We start from the raw sequence: 21,651 nt of genomic DNA on the forward strand, positions 1-21,651 counted from the left end.
CATAAAAAGAAGAATTACCCAACAGAATAGTTTCAAGTGGTAAAGCACAGGTGTTCAGCGATAATGCGATGTCATGTGGCGCGAATATTAGAACGACACAGTGTTCCGTTCCTGTTCCGCTCGCAAATTGGTGTGAGGGAACAACGACTATCTACCGAGTATAAAATTGAAAACTTAATAAACCACGGAATAATGTAGATAGAGAGGTAAAAATTGACACACATGCTTGGAATGACCTGGATTTTAATAGAACAACAAAAAAAAGAAAAAAGTTCACAAAATGTCCGATAGATGGCGCTGGACAGCAAAACGTCAGTGACTGCGCATGACAATCGTGTATAAAAGAAGCTGTAATGAGAGAGAGAAATAGATGCGCCAGCAGTCGCAGCATGTCGACGTTACCTGATAAGGCGCTTTTAGCGAAGCTGTATTATCAGAATGGGGAATGTGCTAGTTCAGCGTTACGATCCTATCGCCATAGGAGGGGATTCGAACGGGTAAAGGTCCGTTGACAAATGCAGCTGTGGCGAGAATAATTTCGATGTTCGAAGCCATGGGTTCTTTAGACAATAGACCCCGTAGTTGCCGACCGAGCACAAGGCGTAATGCTGCTGAGACAGTTCAGGAAGAAATGGAGACTGTAGCGAGTTCGTCTATGCACGGGGAAGTCAGCGCTCGTGCAATCGCACGTCGCACCGGCATTCCATACACTACTGTTTGGTTGGCACTTCGGCGTACCCTCCGATGCAATCCGTACAAAATCCATCGGCATCATGAACTGTTACCTGGCAATTTAGTGAAGCGGAGGGAATTTGCGGTGTGGGCAGAAGATGACGATTCGTTGAGTAGCGTGTTGTGGACCGACGAAGCTCATTTCACGCTCCGAGGGTCCTTCAACTCCCACAACTGCAGAATTTGGGCTACCGAAAATCCTAGCACGACGAGAAAGTCACGGTATGGGTTGTATTTACCACATCTACCGTTATCGGGCCTTTTTTCTTCGAGGAAATGCGTGATTCTGGTTTTGTAACTGCTACCGTGACGAGTGAGAGGTACGCCGATATGTTACAGAATCGCATCATCCCCAGCCTGGCTGATAAACACCCGCTGGAACGTACGATTTTTATGCAGGATGGCGTTCCACCCCATATTGCTAGACGCGTGGAAGATCTCTTTCGCGCGTCGTTTGGCGATGATCGTGTGTTCAGCCGCCACTTTCGTCATGCTTGACCTCCCAGGTCCCCAGACCTCAGTCCGTGCGATTATTGGCTTTGCGGTTACCTGAAGTCGCAAATGTATCGTTATCGACCGACATCTCTAGAGATGCTGAAAGACAACATCCGACGCCAATGCCTCACCATAACTCCGGACATGCTTTACAGTGCTTTTCACAACATTATTCCTCGACTACAGCTATTGTTGAGGAATGATGGTGGACATATTGAGCATTTCCTGTAAAGAACATCATCATTGTTTTGTCTTACTTTGTTAAGCTAATTATTACTATTCTGAACAGATGAAGCGCCATCTGTAGGACATTTTTTGAACTTTTGTATTTTTTTGTTTCTAATAAAACCCCATGTCATTCCAAGCATGTGTGACAATTCGTATCTCTCTATCTACATTATTCCGTGATTTATTCAGTTTTCAAATTTATACTGACTTTTTGATCACCCGGTATATGCCTCCTTGCGAACGCCGGTTTTTCTTATCTTCGCGGTCCTTACGCGCAATTTAAGTTTATGGTGTAGAATCGCTCTGCAGTTTGATGCTAATTCCGGTTCTCTAAACTTTCTAAATTGTGATCGAAGCAGACGAAATGAACTAAAATTTGTGCTGCGACCGGGACTCGAAGCCGGGTCTCCTTGCTTGTTAGGCAGAAATACTAACCATTACACTACCATTAACTTAAACTAACTTACACCAAGGATAACACACACACTCATGCCCGAGAGAGGACTTGAACCTCTGATAGGGGGGGGGGGGGGGGAGGGTTATGGGGAGCCGCGAGAACCGTGACGAGGCACCAAAGACCGCACGGCTACTCCGCGCGGCTTGTAACCAATGTCAGCAGTTATAAAGTCATCATTTACTTTTTTGCTGTATGTGTCGTGAACACAAAACGTAAATATCACTGATTGAGTGAATTAGTGAAGAATACGGATAAAGCTGTCCATGAGAAGAAAAGAAAAACGGGTTCAGATACATACAGTCCTGTCCTTCGATGCGTCTGATTTTGTGCTTTATTAATGGTCAGAGCGAAGGCTACTTTTATTGGGAGTTGTTTTCTTATCTTTTGAAAGGCATGGCTGGATCAGAAGGTGTGAGGTATGAGCACAGTTTTATCGGAGTCAGTGAATTCAGTAGTGACGATGTACCAGCCTAAATGAGACGTTGCGACATTAATTAATCCATGACTACTGTTAGTATTTCTAATTAACATAATAATAGCATTTTTACTCAAATGTAATTGATGAGGTGACAAATCGGACGGATTTAAAGGGTTCGAGAATCTTACGGGTTACAAGTGAACGGTATCTATTTTTTCAAGTTGGACAGGTTCAGGACTCTGGTAAGCCTTTGCCTTTCCAGGTAACAAATCGGAAATGACATACTCTTCAATTTTTGTGCAATAATGAATTTTGGACATGGAATCGTCGTTGAACAGAACTGCGAAACATATTGTCCATTGGATTATGTGTCTTTGAATATGATGGCAATAGAATTACTGTAGTTACAGTAACTTACCTGTGACGACGAAGATTGATGTAGGTCAATTTATTCACGGAGTACATAACATTTCGTTAAAGAAAGTAAAGAACTCCAACTGCTGTTGTGCATAATAGCAAATTTAGATTGTCAATAGCTCGCCCCCATCTAAATCCTTTACGTTGACGTGTATGCCCTAATTGGCTTGAAAGGCTACGCTTGTGTAAAGAATCTAAACAACTGTAACAGCTGTAGTGCATTTTAGTTAAACAGACTCTTAACAGACAAAATTTTCAAAAGAAAACTTTTTAGTGAAAAGAATAACTTTAAACTACTTGTGTTTTCTTCGTCATTGTTGGTGACGAAATCTTAAAAATGATGTCTTCAACATTATTTTTTATTAGTAATACAGGAGATAGGGCGTACCGACAAAAAAAAAAACGCCGTTCAGAAATAATAACTCCGAAAGTATGATAGGAAGTGAAAAGTTTGTGTGACATTAGTTGCATGGGACAATGGGGGCCATAATATGACGTTGGTTTTTTCTTGCTGGGTGGGGTCGCTTCAGAGACCTGAAGGTCAACTTCGTTTTTTTAAAATGGGATGCTATAGTTTGGTACTTATTTTCTGGTATCGGTTATCGAGACGAATCCAATGCGTATTTTTCTTGCATGTCCATTTGTTTACTGTCAAACCCAGCAACTGGACATGTTACATGCACTATGTCCAAGTCAGTTTTGAGTTACATTTTGAATAATGTAATGTTTACGTGAATGGTACAGTGTGATATGTTTTTGAACAGGTGCTGAGGAGAGAAAATGTATTACCGAATAAAAGCTAAAGACCGCAGTTTAAAAAAGACGTACTGATGTTCATATCTTCGTAACGAGAGAGGACTACAAGAAAGGGAACGACACCAGTTATTGTCCCTCTGGAACCAAATAACATTTGCTCGATACTTTTTTACTTTGCTTCTGGACAAAAACGTTATTTCATGCGGTTGTAATAAATGGACACCGTTTATAGTGAGGAGCCCGCTCCCATTATGCCGCAACGTTTCAACTGACTTAGTCAAGAAACTGTACCAGTTACATCCTAGATCAGTGGTTCCCAACCATTCTGAGACCGTTGCCCCTGAGCGCAAACAAATACTAGCTAGTTTCCATGCTTTCCCCCCATCCCCATCATGATGATGATCATCATCAACCTTAGCGCCTAACAACGATTTAGAATGAAAAATAATTTTCTTTGAACCTATATTTAAAATGACATATATTTAGTTTTTGTAGTTGTTTTTATTAAACCATAAAGTAATTAGACAGATAGTTGTTTCTGCTTATTTCTAACAAATTTTTATATCGAATTATGAAGCAATTTAGTGCATCACAAGTGTTAACTGTTCTCAGAACAGGAAGCTAACTATCCACATTGGGGGTAGACACATGCTTCCTCTGTAACACTCCTCCCCATACAGAACCTTGTTTCATCCACTCCCTACATCAGAATGAAAATCAGTCAAGCTAAAATGTGTGCTATATAGTTTGTAAGTAAAACACTAGATTGGTAGACTCCCTAACATCCAAGTTGGCAGAAACTGGAAGACTTCAGGTTGCCAATTCTTTGTGTATGACCACCACCACCACCACCACCACCAACAACAACAACAACAACAACGACGACGACGCCAATGACAATAATAACAATTACATTGTGTAGGCCCTACAGCAATGGCATAGTCGTTACATATGTACTATTTATTGTGCTGTGCTGTCAATCGGTTCGTTTACCTGTTGCAAAGTAAATAATGAAATAATGAAGCAGTCCCATTGTGGGAACTATCTACAATTTTGAGACGCCATTTTCATGAGATATTTAAACATATGCGATGTCTTCTTCTTCTCTTCTTCTTCTTCCGTCATGCATTACGCTTTCCCTCAGCCTGTTACAGCTACACCTGGTCCTTCTACCGTTTTGCAGGTCTTCCAATGCATCTTTTACCTTGTGGAGTATATCGCCAAAAATGTAGTGGTAATCTGATTTGTCCATTCCTAACAGATGGGGTTTCCATTTTCGTCGGTATTAGTCAACCTTACTGTTTATATCGGAAATATTTAATTCCTTTCTGATATCTGTATTTCTTTTGTAGTGTCGCTTGGTGTATCCTCCTATGTAACTGAGGAATTTCATTTCGTTGGCTTGTAATGTTATTTTATCTTTCTTTTTCATTACCCAAGATTCACTTCCTTATAGTAATGTTGGTACTGATATAACTTTATAAAATTTTAGATATGTTTCTGTTCTTACTTTACGTTGGAGGGCTCTTCTGATAGTGCCATTTAAGTAGTTAAATTTCTCAATTTTGTCTTTTTGATCTAGGTCTAGCGATAGAATGGTTCCTAGAAATTTGAGTCAATCTACTTGCTCTATAATCTTGTTGTCTATAATTATTTTTGCTCTTGCTGGATTTTTTTCCACAGAAAGCCATGGCTTTTGTTTATTGTATTGATATTGACGTATTATATATCTGTCATGTTTCGTATAGTTTGTAGGCAGCTCTCTGCAGTCCACCTTCATTATTCGAACTTAACACTTTGTCATCTGCGAATAACAAAGTCATAATTTAATCTTTTTGGTTGAAGTTGTATGTATAATTCTTCAGTTTCATTTTCCATTGCCGTATAATGTCATCAATGTATATTGTGTGTACATCTATATGTATATGTGTATACATATGCGATGTATATGCCTCAATTTTCCTCTCGTACATACGTGGTACAAAGAACAAAATATGTATTTAGTAGGCAGACTGTGCTAGGAAAAAGATGTTAGTACATTTCTTTCACAAACTGTAACCTCCAACATATTGTTTCACACATTAATACTTACATTTGAAAAACATGTAATTTTTTGTAACCTGTATGCTCAGTAGCACAACCTTACGAAATAGTGATATAAGTGATGATATTTCGAAAAAATTTATTTTCGTGGCCGAAACACGATGGAACCCTTTTCTTTTTGTTTTCTCAAAAAAATTGGTTCAAATGGTTCTGAGCACTATGGGACTTAACTTCTGAGGTCATCAGTTCCCTACAACTTAGAACTACGTAATCCTAACTAACCTAAGGACATCACACACATCCATGCCCGAGGCATGATTCGAACCTGCGACACTAGCGGTCGCGCGGTTCCAGGCTGTAGCGCCTAGAACCGCTCGGCCACTCCGGCCGGCTTATTTTCTCAGAAGATTTCATTTTACGCCTCAGGGAGCCGGCCGCGGTGGCCGTGCGGTTCTAGGCGCTCCAGTCCGGAGTCGCGCTGCTGCTACGGTCGCAGGTTCGAATCCTGCCTCGGACATGGGTGTGTGTGATGTCCTTAGGTTAGTTAGGTTTAAGTAGTTCTAAGTTCTCGGGGACTGATGACCACAGCAGTTGAGTCCCATAGTGCTCAGAGCCATTTGAACCATTTTGAACGCCTCAGGGGTAATTACTCTCAGGTTTGGGTCACTGCCTTAGATAAATGACGTGAAACGTTGCGCGTCAGCGTTGAAGCTATAAAAGTTATTTGGCGTTTGAAACTGTTATTAGCAGCTGAAAATTTTTGGTAGTAATAACTGTTTACTATGGATCTTACAGCAGCACCTTGTAATTTTTCCTCCTATCTATGTAATTATGTAGTTATGTAGTTCTCGATTCGTTCGAGTAATCAATCATTCATAATAGGAAACACAATCATAACTCAGTCACTCAAAATGATTCAGAAATTTTACTTGTTAGAATGAAATCAGGCGATGATTCTTCTACTCTGCAGGCTCGTGCTTTGCGGCAATCTGCTAATCTGTACAAATAAAATGCCTCGTATTTTTGGGAGCGTTGTATAATCAGTCGGGAAACCTCAGATCAAGCGGATATTTGGCTTTGGTGAAGTTTAACCTTCCGAAGAAGTAATGGAGCTCTTGGATTATTAAATGCAGGTTCGTATCCAGTGTTTCGGAAGTTCCCTTCTGATTAACAACTACGCAATATATCGATGAATATCATTAATTCTCAAATGTCAAATACCTTTTGGATGAAGGAGCAATATATATATATATATATATATATATATATATATATATATATATATATATATATATATTCCCTTTTAATCGTACAATTTCGTATCAGTTATCTTTTGTCATAAATCTCAATATTCAGATTATAATTCTTCAAACAAAGCTCAGGCTAATCGGCACGAAGACAATCTCGGAACCTTTTTTCTAACAACCACCAGAGAAAGTACTACATAGAATAATTATGCGCTCATGGCATAACTATTGTATGAAACTACTTTGCGCATGGATTCTGCGAGCATGAAGATAGAAAATTAGTAAACGTCATTCAAGGGTAGAATTGTATCAGAATGTTGTTGCTGTTGTGGTCTTCAGTCCTGAGACTGGTTTGATGCAGCTCTCCATGCTACTCTATCCTGTGCAAGGCTTCTTCATCTCCCAGTACCTACTGCAACCTACATCATTCTGAATCTGCTTGGTGTATTCATCTCTTGGTCTCCCTCTGCGATTTTTATCCTCCACGCTGCCCTCCAATACTAAATTTGTGATCCCTTGATGCCTCAGAACTTTTCCTACCAACCGATCCCTTCTTCTAGTCAAGTTGTGCCACAAACTTCTCTTCTCCCCAATCCTATTCAACACCTCCTCATTAGTTATGTGATCTACCCATCTAATCTTCAGCATTCTTCTGTAGCACCAAATTTCGAAAGCTTCTATTCTCTTCTTGTCTAAATTATTTACCGTCCATGTTTCACTTGCATACATGGTTATACTTCATACAAATGCTTTCAAAAACGACTTCCTGACACTTAAATCACTACTCGATGTTAACAAATTTCTCTTCTTCAGAAACGCTTTCCTTGCCATTGCCAGTCTACATTTTATATCCTATCTACTACGACCATCATCAGTTATTTTGCTCCCCAAATAGCAAAAATCCTTTACTACTTTAAGTGTCTCATTTCCTAATCTAATACCCTCAACATCACCCGACTTAATTCGACTACATTCCATTATCCTCGTTTTGCTTTTGTTGATGTTCATCTTATATCCTCCCTTCAAGACACCATTCATTCCGTTCAACAGCTCTTCCAAGTCCTTTGCTGTCTCTGACAGAATTACAATGTCATCGGCGAACCTCAAGGTTTTTATTTCTTCTCCATGGATTTTAATACCTACTCCGAATTTTTCATTTATTTACTTCACTGCTTGCTCAATATACAGATTGAATAACATCGGGGAGAGGCTACAACCCTGTCTCACTCCCTTCCGAACCACTGCTTCCCTTTCATGCCCTTCAACGCTTATAACTGCCATCTGGTTTCTATACAAATTGTAAATAGCCTTTCGCTTCCTATATTTTACCCCTGCCACCCTCAGAATTTGAAAGAGAGTATTCCAGTCAACATTGTCAAAAGCTTTCTCTAAGTCTGCAAACGCTAGAAATGTAGGTTTCCCTTTCCTTAATCTAGCTTCTAAGATAAGCCGTAGCGTCAGTATTGCCACACGTGTTGCAATATTTCTATGGAATCCAAACTGATCTTCCCCGAGGTCGGCTTCTACTAGTTTTTCCATTCGTCTGTAAAGAATTCGTGTTAGTATTTTGCAGCTGTGGCTTATTAAACTGATTGTTCGGTAATTTTCACATCTGTCAACACCTGCTTTCTTTGGGATCGGGATTATTATATTGTTCTTGAAGTCTGAGGGTATTTCACCTGTCTCATACATCTTGCTCACCAGATGGTAGAGTTTTGTCAGGACTGGCTCTCCCAAGGCCGTCAGTAGTACTCCCGGGGTCTTGTTTCGACTCAGGTCTTTCAGTGTGAATCAGAATAATTCATCGAATATAAAGAGATATTACAACCTCTTTAGCAATATTCTTCTATGTATACTACACGCACATTGTAGAGGAAACGGTGTGTGAGGACAGTTTTGATAAATGAAGCTGCTCCTTAATTGCGCGGCGTAAAATGAAATATTTTCGCGTCTCGCTCGTGTGCTCGGCACGTGCTCGCTGGCGGCGCGGTCAGCTGTGTGTAGCAGCGCGGCGGCTGTTTGCAGATTCCTGTCCGTGGAGGCGGCGGCTGCGCTGCCTCCTGCACCGGCACCAGCGCCGGGGCCGTAATATAACGATTTGTGTCGGCGGCCGCAGTAAACGCTCGTTATTACTTTGTAGGGGGCGGGGGCGGTGGGGGGAACAAGAGGGGGCGGCAGGGCGGCCGGCTGAGTTATGGCCGACAGAAAAACTGCAGGGGAGCCGGTCCCGGCAGCCGGGGGCTGGCCGGGGCTGGCTGGCGCGCCTCGGCGGCGGCTCTCCGCCTCTCGTCTGCACGGCAGAGTGACACCGCCTCCTGTTCCGTGATTGCACCTTCTGTCTTCCTCTCACTGACCACCCTACAGCTGTACCCGCGTGTTAGTCCATGAGACACTGGCCAATGTGGCAAAAGGCACCTAATGCACCCTACACGCCAATCTTACTTCTTATTTTTTCTGTATTCCGTAAGTCCATTGATACATTGTCAAACTACTGTACAACATGTCACTATTGTCCGTTATTTACCGGGCGATCAAAAAGTCAGTATGAATTTGAAAATTAAATAAATTACGGAATAATGTAGATAGAGAGGTACAAATTGACACACATGCTTGGAATGACATGGGGTTTTATTAAAAAAAAAAAATACAAAAGCTCGAAAAATGTCCGAGAGATGGCGCTTCATCTGATCAGAATAGCAATACTTAGCAAAACAAAGTAAGACAAAGCAAACATGATATTTCCAGAATGACATTTTCACTCTGCAGCGGAGTGTGCGCTGATATTAAACTCCCTGGCAGATTAAAACTGTGTGCCGGACCGAGACTCGAACTCGGGACCTTTGCCTTTCGCGGGCAAGTGCTCTACCAACTGAGCTACCCAAGCACGACTCATGCCCCGTCCTCACAGCTTTACTTCTGTCAGTACCTCACCTCCTACCTTCCGCGCCCCTCGAAACTGTCAACACAGGTGGCACTGCTAAGAGTATCCTACGACTTTCACATCGCTGCCAACGGGTTGTACACAATGCTGGTGACTACTTTGAAGGTCAGTTAAACTTTGAAACACGTATCTTTTGTACGAGATGTAAATAAACAGTTGCCACTATTCAAGTTCCAACGCTCGTATATTTGTGGAAGTACACATGTTTTATCATCATCATCATCATCATCATCATCATCATCATTTAAGACTGATTATGCCTTTCAGCGTTCAGTCCGGAGCATAGCCCCCCTTATAAAATTCCTCCATGACCCCCCTATTCAGTGCTAACATTGGTGCCTCTTCTGATGTTAAACCAAATACTTCAAAATCATTCGTAACCGAATCCAGGTACCTTCTCCTTAGTCTGCCCCGACTCCTCCTACCCTCTACTGCTGAACCCATGTTTTAGTGTGCAATAAATGCAAATTATGCCACACATCAAGAATTTCAATAAAAGGAAATTCCGTGGTAACCAGTTCACAAACAAAGCAAACCACACTGTTGGAAGTAACCTATGTATCAGTTCTTCTGGGAAGAAACTCCCACTTGGCACGCCTCCTGGTGATTAAAATTTTTGTGTTAATAATGACGCTGTTTGTAGTGGAATTGTTGTTGTTGATGCGGCCATCTTATCTTCTTCGATAAAGGAAGTGGCGAAATGTAAACAGTGTTATGGTGTAGGCTGTGTGGAAATAACCTAACAACAAAGTAGCAGGGAGGGTTTAACATCAAAATTAATTGTTCTATCTACCTCGAAAATGACTTCGAACATTGTGCATAATTCATATGATGTGAATTTGAAATTGGTGTATGTGATGCATGCAACAGGAAAAGGGAAAAAGGCTGCTCAAACGTGTTGTGGTTTGAAGGACCTTTCTCCTCCTCCCAATAGGTTCAGCAAGTACATAATAATACTTTGAGGTGCCTTGACGGTTGTGTCTAAAGCAAGTATGAAACGTGCAGTACCAGAAACTGTAAATATTAGTGCAACCAGGGACATTGCTGTTGCACTTGATGGGACATGGCAACGTCGAGGACATCGTTCCTTGAATGGTGTTCTAAGTGCTACTTTTCTAGAGAATGGCAAAGTTGTTGATGTTGAGTGCTTATCTAAGTCCTGTCACAACTGCCACGGTAACACTGAACGACATATTGAACATCAGTCTTCTAAGAATTATTATGGTTACTGTGGACGTATGGAGTGAGATGGAGCTCTAAAAATATTTCAGAGGTCGATGCCCGTTTATAACGTTAGATATACGAAGTACCTAGGCAATGGGGACTCTAAAGCTTTCAATAAAATTAATGAGTTCAATGTTTATGGGTATACCTTGGTAACAAAACTGGAGTGTTGTGGACATGTGCGAAAGTGGATGGGTGCTAGATTGAGGAAGCTAAGAACAGAAATAAAAGGAATGTTGCTATCTGATGGAAAATCTCTGTCTGGCCGAGGCAGATTGCCAGAAACTGAAACAGACCTTCTTCAGAGTTATTATGGACTGGCCATTAGACGAACTGCACCTCTGAATGATGTTACAGCAATTAGAAAAGCTGTATGGCTACCTACTTTCATTAAGTTGTCCACAGATGACAACCCTGTTCACGGACTTTGCCATAAAGGAGCAGATTCTTGGTGTGGTTACCAAAAAGCAAAAGAAAGTGGCCAAATATACCATCATAAGCATTCTCTTCCTGAGCCTGTTATGAATGAAATAAAACCAATTTTTAGAAAGCTTAGTAAATGTCTTCATGGGGGCACTCAGAATACAAATGAAAGTTTCAACCACTGCATATGGGAAAGATTACCCAAGAATGTTTTTGTAGGACTAAATATATTGAAAGTTGGTGTAATAGATGCAGCGATATGTTTCAATGATGAAGTGATAGGAAGGTTGATAGTCCTGAGAAATTTAGGCATAAAATGAGGCTCTACTATGGAATATCAATTGCTTACGTGTGACAGAAGCTGATAGATTCGCTCTTCAAATTACCAAAGAAGCAAGAAGTGCTAAAAGGAATGGCAAGAGGAAGCTTGTAGATGAAGAAATGCTGCAGGATGAAGACTGTGCGTCAGGAATGTTCTGAAGCACAGTTAAATTGGACTCATATCTTCATTCGCAATTTCCGACAAGTTACCTTTTTCAAAATTCAGGTACAAATATTTCCTCAAGTTTATAAAGCATTGCTCAAATTTTTTCCGGCAACTTGCAATAGTCCATACTTACGTAGTAGACCTAACCCTTATTGCAGAATCAACTAAATTATAGAAAAGTAAAATTTTTATTAGGAAAAAAGTATAAAAATTAAAATGGAACATGTGATATTTTTTATCCTTGTAATATACATAATAGGTGGAAATATTTCTAGTACCTCAGCCATCATGTCATGCATATCTTGTAAAAATTTGGTCTCCTTCAAATGTATAACATTGGATTAAATGTTACCTCAATTTGAGGAAGCATTTTCGAAAAAAAATTACATCAATTTCTTTGTAATTTTTTAATAACCATAAGCAGGTTCAAAAATACTCAAAATACTTCTAATTTGCTTAGGAAGTGTGCTGCATTATCGGATATCAACAAAAAACTTGTAAAACATATACTTTATAAACAGTGCCTGCAAGAAATAGGTGTTGATTTTTACATAATATGAGCCGTAAATGTACCCAGTATCATTAAGAAAATCATTTAAATGAAGATTGGTTCGTCCCAAATATGTACCTAGTGCTCGACATTGGTTGGTGGCAAGTTGGCTTCCTGATTGATTCTTCTGTTATTCTCCACCGTTAGATAGTTATATCAGTTTCAGTTATCCCCATCAAGAACAGGATAGCGTTCAGTTCGAAAGAAACAAACTGAATTTTTTTTGGTGTCAATATTCTAACTATATGGATTTTGCAGAATAGAACAATTACGAAGATGTAGCATGTGGTATTAGTGAGATTTACCTGCTGATCCTACATCAAGTACATCAGGACACAACGTTAGGTTTTTGTAAGAGATGCGCCTTTTATTTTTTCTCTTTTTGCAAAAAAAAAAAAAAAAAGCGGCGAGTACAATTTTCTTTTCAATTACGTCTCCTGCAGAATCGTTTCCTTCAGACAGATAACATCGAAAGCATCATTGTTACAAAAGGACGGGCGCAAATAAGATGCTACATTTGTGATTCACTAAATGTCTGCATGCGCAACCATTGTTCATTCCCAGCCTCCAAGAAAAAAGGAGATGAAAGAGATAGACAGAAGTCAAAAGCAGCAGAATGGGAAATGCAGCAAATTTTCGTACTTAATTGTGCTAAAAATTGTATGGAACGGATGGTGGTCACAGTAAGACTTAAAGCAATTTCCGAATTACAGTTGGCTGTGAAATTACTGGATATACAGATTGTAACGGATATAAGTTTAGATATTTACACATATGGTACCTTAATGTCTACAGACGTCAGTGTGTTGGTGTTTTTTCTCTGTATGGAACAGTCTTCCTACAAAGTTGTTTTCTGCATGGTCATAACTGCACCTAAGTACACTACGCCTGTCGGTATAGACTAGCCGTTTAGCGCCTATGTGTCCACATTCTAACACCTGCCATGCCGCATGGGGGAAAATGAGAATTAATGGCTGACTCTTGCTACACGCACTTGGAAGTACTACTAATCAACCTAAAAACATACTACTCCTAATAGCTGTAATTATTACACCCTGAATTTGCAGAGTGATTTTGTTAAATGAGGACAATGTGAATGAGACTAGTGCTGAGAGGATGAGGAGCAAAAATTGGACGTAAAGACATTTGACCATAAATGTATTCCAAGGAAGGTAAAAAATCTTTGGCTAGACAATCCTGGTATGAGCACCAGGTAGATGTCCTACCAGTATGAGGTAAACCAGACGACACTATGGAAAATTCTCCACTACACCTAGTACTACCCGCATTGCTTAATACGCGTGGAGGCCTTATTACCTACGAACATGTCTCCGTGGGGACGGTTTTCTCACTGCTCCGTCGCATGCGCCACCATGGTGCTGGCATTTCTGTCAGCCACCCTATTCACGTATTAAGTTACATTTACAAGGTACGTTATTGTCAATATTCACAACACTCACCTGAGGCCTATGGAGAGTCGCCATGGTACAGTGGCAACTAACCATCAGTAGTGGTTCAGCCTCAATATGCGGGTGAGCACTATTGGCGACTGGCACGAGGAACCTGTCATCTATCCACAACGCCTCAAGGGCGAGACATATTTGCTATTTCTGCAGGTGACCCTGCATCCACAACTGGAAGACGTGCATTCGGTGGCACGAATGGTAATGTGGCTACTACATGATGGTGCTCCACTTCACTATCCTCTTGAGTGTCGAGCTAAAACACTAGTACAGACAGAAGATTACGATTTGCCTGATGCGTTCTCACTTGCGCCTTCAATCATTGAAACCCACGCTGTCGAATATTTTTTATCTCCAAGTGGATGTACGTCGCTTGGAACCCATTTCCGGCCATATATCCATGACCTTTTTCCTTCTCATCCTCTAGCAGTGTGTGTGTGTGTGTGTGCGCGCGCGCGCGCGACTTGATGTAATGTTTTTCTTTAGTGTCATCAATCGTTTACTTCCTCGTTTTCTCTTGAATATGACCAGCAAGACGCATCCTTCAACGAAAAAAAATAGGAAATGGAGAAGCAAAACCTTAGTGACAGTGAAGAAAAAACTGAAGCCAGGTTAGTCGATGCGACACGATGTACACCGCGTATCCGCGTTCCAGTAGGTCTGCGGTTATGAAAAATAAAAATTTAGTACTGCAGTATAGTTTTCTTGGATGTCCTTAATCGCGGCTTAACGGTGTCCTATCATTGCTAACTTCAATTTGGGGAAGAATCGGAAGTTGGCTGGGGTCAAATCTGGCGAATATGGTGGGTGAGTCGGCCGTTGTGGCCGAGCGGTTCTAGGCGCTTCAATCCGGAACCGCGCTGCTGCTACGGTCGCAGGTTCGAATCCTGCCTCGGGCATGGATGTGTCTAATGTCGTTAGGTTTAAGTAGTTCTAAATCTAGGGGACTGATGACCTCAGATGTTAAGTCCCTATAGTGCTTAGAGCCATTTTAACCATTTGAAGGGTGGGTGATCCTGGACTGTGATGCATTTGCTCGCCGATAACTCGTGCACGATATTCGCTTCGTAGGCAGGGGCATTGTCGTAGAAAACGGTATTCGGGTCGAATTCGACGAATTCAGTGGATGATGTGCCTAATTTAACACAAAAATTGATGTTGCGTCGCAGCTCACGCCATTTTCCGACGAGTGTCAGACACATACTGTTACATTCGTAGATAGGATGCCTGCTGCAGCGATGGTAGCACGGGATTAGCCGAGCGGTCAGGGGCGCTGCATTCATGGACATTGCGGCTGGTCCCGGCGGAGGTTAGAGTCTTCCCTCGGGCATGGGTATGTGTGTTTGTCCTTAGGATAATTTAGGTTAAGTAGTGTGTAAGCTTAGGGACTGATGACCTTAGCCGGCCGCGGTGGCCGTGCGGTTCTAGGCGCTTCAGTCCGGAACCCCGCGACTGCTACAGTCGCAGGTTCGAATCCTGCCTCGGGCATGGATGTGTGTGATGTCCTTGTTAGTTAGGTTTAAGTAGTTCTAAGTCCCATAGTGCTCAGAGCCATTTTAACCATTTTTTTTGCGACCCTAGCAGTTAAGTCCTATAAGATTTCACATACCTTTGAACCTTTGATGGTAGCACTTTGACATTCTAGACGGATGTTGTTGAAACTTCAGGGATCGTAATGATGCAAGTCCGCACGAGATAGCATTGCAGTTTGGAATTTCACACAGGCAGTGCTAAAGGACTGGGACCCACCTCGGATGCAACAGACATCCTGCGGGTACAGTGCGATGCGAGACAGCAGCGAACTGCACTGAAAGAAGCGTCGGCGGAAATGCTCGGCTGGCAACTCCCCGCTGCCGGGGGAAGCCCCACTTCTTTCTCACGATTCCGCCGGCATGACGAATGAGCTGATAAGATCGCAGAAGTTAAAGTTGCGACCAGAGGCTGCAGGGGCTTTGCTCTTTTTACCGGTATGAGCGCGTGACTGGAATCGCCGAGGCGCGCCACCAAACCGCTTTATACATTTTCATTGGCCGTGCACTTGCTCATACAAGCCGGACGCGGCCGTCCGCGGGACAAGTAAAAGGCACGACTGCGTCCTCCGCCAGAGAGCGCCGAAAGAGCGCCAAAAGTGATGTTCGCTGTCCCGTGCTGTTCCGACGGGCTAACAGATTAGCGAGTGTGTCTGCGTGCTGGCACGTACACTATCCGCAGCTTCATTCAGATATGGGAGACCGTTCGCCGCGTATCTCTGCTGATGAGTCGGAAATGTTAGGGGAGTGGCACCACTACTTGTATACATAGTCTTTCACAATTCATAGTACAGCCTTTTAGGAGTTGTAGAACGAAAAGAAAATTGAGGATGTGTTGGATGAGGATCAGCTTGGCTTTAGGAAAGGTAAATCCACCGGAGAGGCAATTCTGACGTTGCGATTGGTAATGGAAGCAAGACTAAAGAAATATCAAGACACGTTCATAGGATTTGTCGACCTGGAAAAAGCGTTCGACAATGTAAAATAATGCAAGACGTTCGAAATTCTGAGATAAATAGGGGTAAGCTATAGGGAGAGACGGGTAATATACAATATGTACAAGAGCCAAGAGTGGACAATCAAGAACGAAGCGCTCGGATTAGAAAGGATGTAAGGCAGGGATGTAGTCTTTCCCGCCTACTACTCACTCTGTAATCGAAGAAGTATTGATGAAAATAAAAGAAAGGTTCAAGAGTGGAATTAAAATTCAAAGTGAAAGGATATTAATGATACTATCTGCTGATGACATTGCAATCCTGAGTGAAAGTGAAAAAGAATAATTACATGATATTCTGAATGGAATAAACGTCCTATGTGTACAGAATGTGGATTGAGAGTAAATCGAAGAAAGACGAAAATAATGAGAAGTAGCAAAAATGAGAACTGCGAGAAACCTAACGTCAGGATTGATTGTCACGAAGTAGAAGAAAGTTAAAGAATTCTACTACCTAGGCGGGAAAATAACCAATGATGGACGGAGCAAGGAGGAAATCAAAATCAGGCACTGGTATAAAAGGCATTCCTGGCCAAGTGAAGTCTACTAGTATCCAACACAGGCCTTAATTTGAGGAAGAAATTTCTCAGAATGTACGTTTGCAGCACGGCATTGTATGCTAGTGCAACACTGTTTGTAAACAGGAACAGGGGAGAATAGATAGAGATGTGGTGATACAGGCGAATGTTAAAAATTTGGTGGGCGGATAAGGTAAGGAATGACGAGGTTCTGCGCAGAAACGGAGAGGAAAGGAATATGTGGAGAAAACTGACAAGCAGAAGGGACAGGGCGATATCTGATAAGACATCAGGGAATGACTTCCATGGTACTAGAGGGAGCTGTAGAGGGAAAAAACTGTACAGAAGGCAGAGATTGGATTACAGGATGTAGTTCACAAGTGCTCCTCTGAGATGAAGAGGTTGGCACAGGAGAGGAATTCGTGGCGGGCCGTATCAAGTATGTCAGAGGACTGATGACAACTCTCCCTCTCGCCCCCTACACTACTGGCCATTAAAATTGCTACACCACGAAGCTGACGTACTACAGACGCGAAAATTAACCGACAGGAAGAAGATGCTGTGATATGCAAATGATTATCTTGTCAGAGCATTCACACAAGGTTGGCGCCGGTGGCGACTCCTACAGCGTGCTGACATGAGGAACGTTTCCAACCGATTTCTCATACACAAACAGCAGTTGACCTGCGTTGCCTGGTGAAACGTTGTTGTGATGCCTCGTGTAACGAGGAGAAATGCGTACCATCACGTTTCCGACTTTGATAAAGGTCGGATTGTAGCCCATCGCGATTGCGGTTTATCGTATCGCGACATTGCTGCTCGCGTTGGTCGAGATCCAACGATTGTTTGCATAATATGGAATCGGTGGGTTCAGGAGGGCAATACGGAACGCCGTGCTGGATCCCAACGGGCTCGTATCACTAGCAGTCGAGATGACAGGCATCTTATCCGCATGGCTGTAGTGGATCGTGCAGCCACTTCTCGATTCCTGAGTCAACAGATGGTGACGTTTGCAAGACAACAAACATCTGCACGAACAGTTCGACTGTTTAGTCCTCCTTAAACATCCCAACAACAACAGTTCGAAGACGTTTGCAGCAGCATGGACTATCAGCTCGGAGACCATGGCTGCGGTTACCCTTGACGCTGCATCACAGACAGGAGCGCCTACGATGGTGTACTCAATGACGAACCTGGGTGCACGAATGGCAAAACTTCATTTATTCGAATGACTCCAGTTTCTGTTTACAGCATCATGATGATCGCATCCGCGTTTGGCGTCATCGCGATTACCTTGAGAGGCACCCACATGCCTTGCTCATACTATGGCATCAAGCAGTCAGGCCTGCAAGATGAGTGGTCTGCCAAGCGAGTGGATTCTTTCTTAATTTAACGAGTAACATGAACTCTAGTACTCACACTTCGTTACAAGTTATCCTCCTATATGATTACTACGCAACGGAAACGCATATCTGACTATCAGTGATTTACAGAACTCTGACTATACACTACGCACTGGCAGTACCACATTTTCTTTTTGTCTTTTATTTGATGGCTTTTATTAACACGTGGCCATCCCACTGAATATGAATGGCGCACACATTATAAATTCGGGACATTATGACAACATACAATTTGAAGGAATAGTCTACCAATCTCTTTCTTTTCACTATCTGATTTATTCCGATAAATTCTCTAACCTAAACACACAAATTCTATAACCTACAACAATAACATATGAGAAATTCCGCCCAGTGGGCATGGCTTTACATTAGTGAATCTCTATATTATGGTCTCGTAATTTATTTAACGCTACAGTGCACTTTCTGGATAGGTTGGTGGATCTTTTATTATACCTCACACTTCGACTCTCACAATCATCATCACGAAACTTTCCTCCAGACCGAGCGATACAGAAGGAACAAGCATAACCCACTAATCTTTTGAAACTACTTCGCTACACACCCATGGAAACCACACATACCCAAATTACACGACATACACCACTCAACAATATGAAATACTACACAGAGAATGGTTACAACATTATCACTTTCAGCTTTCCCACTTCAATTAATATTGATCCCAGTTTCACACGACACTGCCCCACTTTGTAATTCTACTTTCCTACTGTGAACTCTGGAGATAAATGCACGTCTTCCTGTGCAATGCAAGCCATGTGGCGTTGCTGGATAGACGGCCGACTCACCTTGCTTCTCTCTCAGAGTTTGAATCTAGCGTCACACGCAAAGTAATATTAATGTATTCATCACACACGCGAGTCCTCAACTGATACCATGGACGAGTACTTCTCTTTATCCTTTGTCTCATACACAGATTGAGACTCACACAGTACTCACCACGTGGAAGTACTCGTCTCTAATTTCAAGTCCTGCACGCGCCATTTCTTAAATATTTCAACTTATGGTACACACGCTATTTCTTAAATATTTCAACTTATTGTACACACGCTAGTAATTCAGCTTAGCTTAAGCACACGGAAGTATTTCAACTTATTGCTACACGTGGTTTCATTGTGACCGTTGATCACTTCCGAAGATTACTACAATCCAATTAATATTACCTGCCTGACATTTAATTCTCCCCACAAAAGTTCCTGAAATACAGAAATTATTATTTCAAACTACTCTTAAATATTCCACATGCATACCATGCCTCCATTCTTTCGTCATTACGTAGCACAACTAAAACAGGTGTTAACAGCACAGGATCCAGCGGCAGAGTGCTGAAACATGGCCGTATTCAGGTTCTCTCGCACCTCTGTCGAAGTGGGGGAGCACCTTACTACCCTATTGGCCAGCTACATTTCAGGCGCTCAAAGCTCTGGTAAATTTCATCTCTTTGGTTCCACCAAAGGTGGCCAAAGGATCGACTCAAAGATGATCATATATTCACATTCACTATCTGCGGTTAGCAGACGACCATACATTCATTCATTTCAAAAGATCTCACCAAACTGGACGTAGGGATTTACTTTGTGGGAGTGCACATGTGATCAATTAAATAAATAAATTGTCATTCTTTCCTACACTGGTATCCGGCTTCGCTGTATTAATTGAAATTGAGTTATGTTACAAAAAAAATGTGTTGTTCTGACAAAAATAATGAAGTATGTTGTACCTATTTTCAATGTCGGGCGGTACTGTACCCTTTCAACCTCTTGTTGGCATTGACGGCACTTTGAACAGTGGACGTTACATTTCAGATTTGTTACGACCCGTGGGTCTATCCTTCATTCGATCCCTGCGAAACCCTACATTTCAGCAGGATAATGCACTGCCGCATGTTGCAGGTCCTGTACGGGCCTTTCTGGATACAGAAAATGTTCGACTGCTCCCCTGGTCAGCATATTCTGCAGATCTGTCACCAATTGAAAACGTCTGGTCAATGGTGGCCGAGCAACTGGCTCGTCACAATATTCCAGTCACTACTCTTGATGAACTGTGGTATCGTGTTGAAGCTGCATGGGCAGCTGTACCTGTACACGCCATCCAAGCTCTGTTTGACTCAATGCCCAGGCGTATCAAGGCCGTTATTACGGCCAGAGGTAGTTATTCTGGGTACTGGTTTTTCAGGATCTATGGACCCAAATTGCGTGAAAACGTGATCACATGTCTACTATAATATACTTGTCCAATGAATACCCGGTTATGATCTGCATTTCTTCTTGGTGTAGCAATTTTAATGGCCAGAAGTGTACTTCTAAAGGCTCCATTTCGAGTAGTGTTGGTTAACTACGCCGGGCGATATTGGGTGTTAGGTGGTACCCCATCACTTCTGTACCCTCAGTGTATGATGCACAGATCGGATAACTAATGACGATTTCTGAGTCGAATTGGGGAGGAAAGGAATTTGCAACACAACTTTACTAAAACAGGGAATCGGTTGCTTGGACACCTTGGAGGATCAAGAAATCATCATTAGACAACGGCCTGACTACTGTAAACAGATTCAGGTGAGGGTGCGCTGCAGTAGTCGCGCAGACACGATGAGGCTCACACGGGATGGACAAGTGTTAAGGGCTCCATCAAATTAGTCTTCGGATCGGAGATCACAACAACAAGACAATTACACTGTAAACTCTGACATACATTTGTTCCAGAGTATTTCACTGATAGGAGCGGAACGATTTACTGGTGTTTTGTGTCCGTCAGTGTAAATGCAAATGCGATTAAAAACTCGAGTGCCGGCGGCCAACTGACCGCGAGGTCGGCTTGCAAAAAAATAAAACGGCCGCTATAATTGGAGGTTCTGGCGGCGCTACCCCGGGCCCAGGGGCGCCCGTTGTTTCTTCAGTGATTTCCGCGGCCATTACGCGCTCCAGCGTGCCGCAGTGGGGCAATCATTAGTCATTCATTGATAATGAGATCATTCGATATATGTGCCAAATTAATTTAATAGCTCCGGCACTAGCTAAATTGGGAGCGTTCAAAATTAATTGGTGCTTGTCGTCGGGCAGGAGTAAAAAAAAAAAAAAAATGGAGGGGGTGGGTGGGTGGGTGGGGGTATGCCTATTACCGTTTTATGTAGCGGCAGCGGTTGTGGATGGAGAGCGAGGCGTATATATCAGGGTTGTTAGCGGCGGCGATCGGTTACGGCGCTTTTATGCGGGCGTCGCCTGCGCCGCGACTCCGATCCGATTGCATTGTTAAGCGGCTGCAGCGCCGTCGGTCCTTCAGCTGCGAACGAGGGCTCTGAGGGCGGCGAG

The 21,651-nt window shown here is 42.4% G+C and overlaps 1 protein-coding gene across 1 annotated transcript in view; it reads right to left on the bottom strand.

The window, feature by feature from the left end:
• LOC126088195 (skin secretory protein xP2-like) overlaps positions 1-21,255 on the bottom strand; it is a 118,577-nt gene extending 97,322 nt beyond the window's left edge. Inside the window, exons 1-2 of the mRNA XM_049906321.1 lie at positions 21,146-21,255; positions 8,765-9,083 (exon numbers count right to left, since the gene is read on the bottom strand). Of these exons, the coding sequence (XP_049762278.1) occupies positions 8,765-9,083; positions 21,146-21,255 (429 nt within the window). The remainder of the gene's footprint in view (positions 1-8,764; positions 9,084-21,145) is intronic.
• Between the last annotated feature and the right edge of the window lie 396 nt (positions 21,256-21,651).

The sequence above is a fragment of the Schistocerca cancellata genome, chromosome 6 (assembly GCF_023864275.1).
Source record: "Schistocerca cancellata isolate TAMUIC-IGC-003103 chromosome 6, iqSchCanc2.1, whole genome shotgun sequence".
Classification (NCBI taxonomy): domain Eukaryota; kingdom Metazoa; phylum Arthropoda; class Insecta; order Orthoptera; family Acrididae; genus Schistocerca; species Schistocerca cancellata.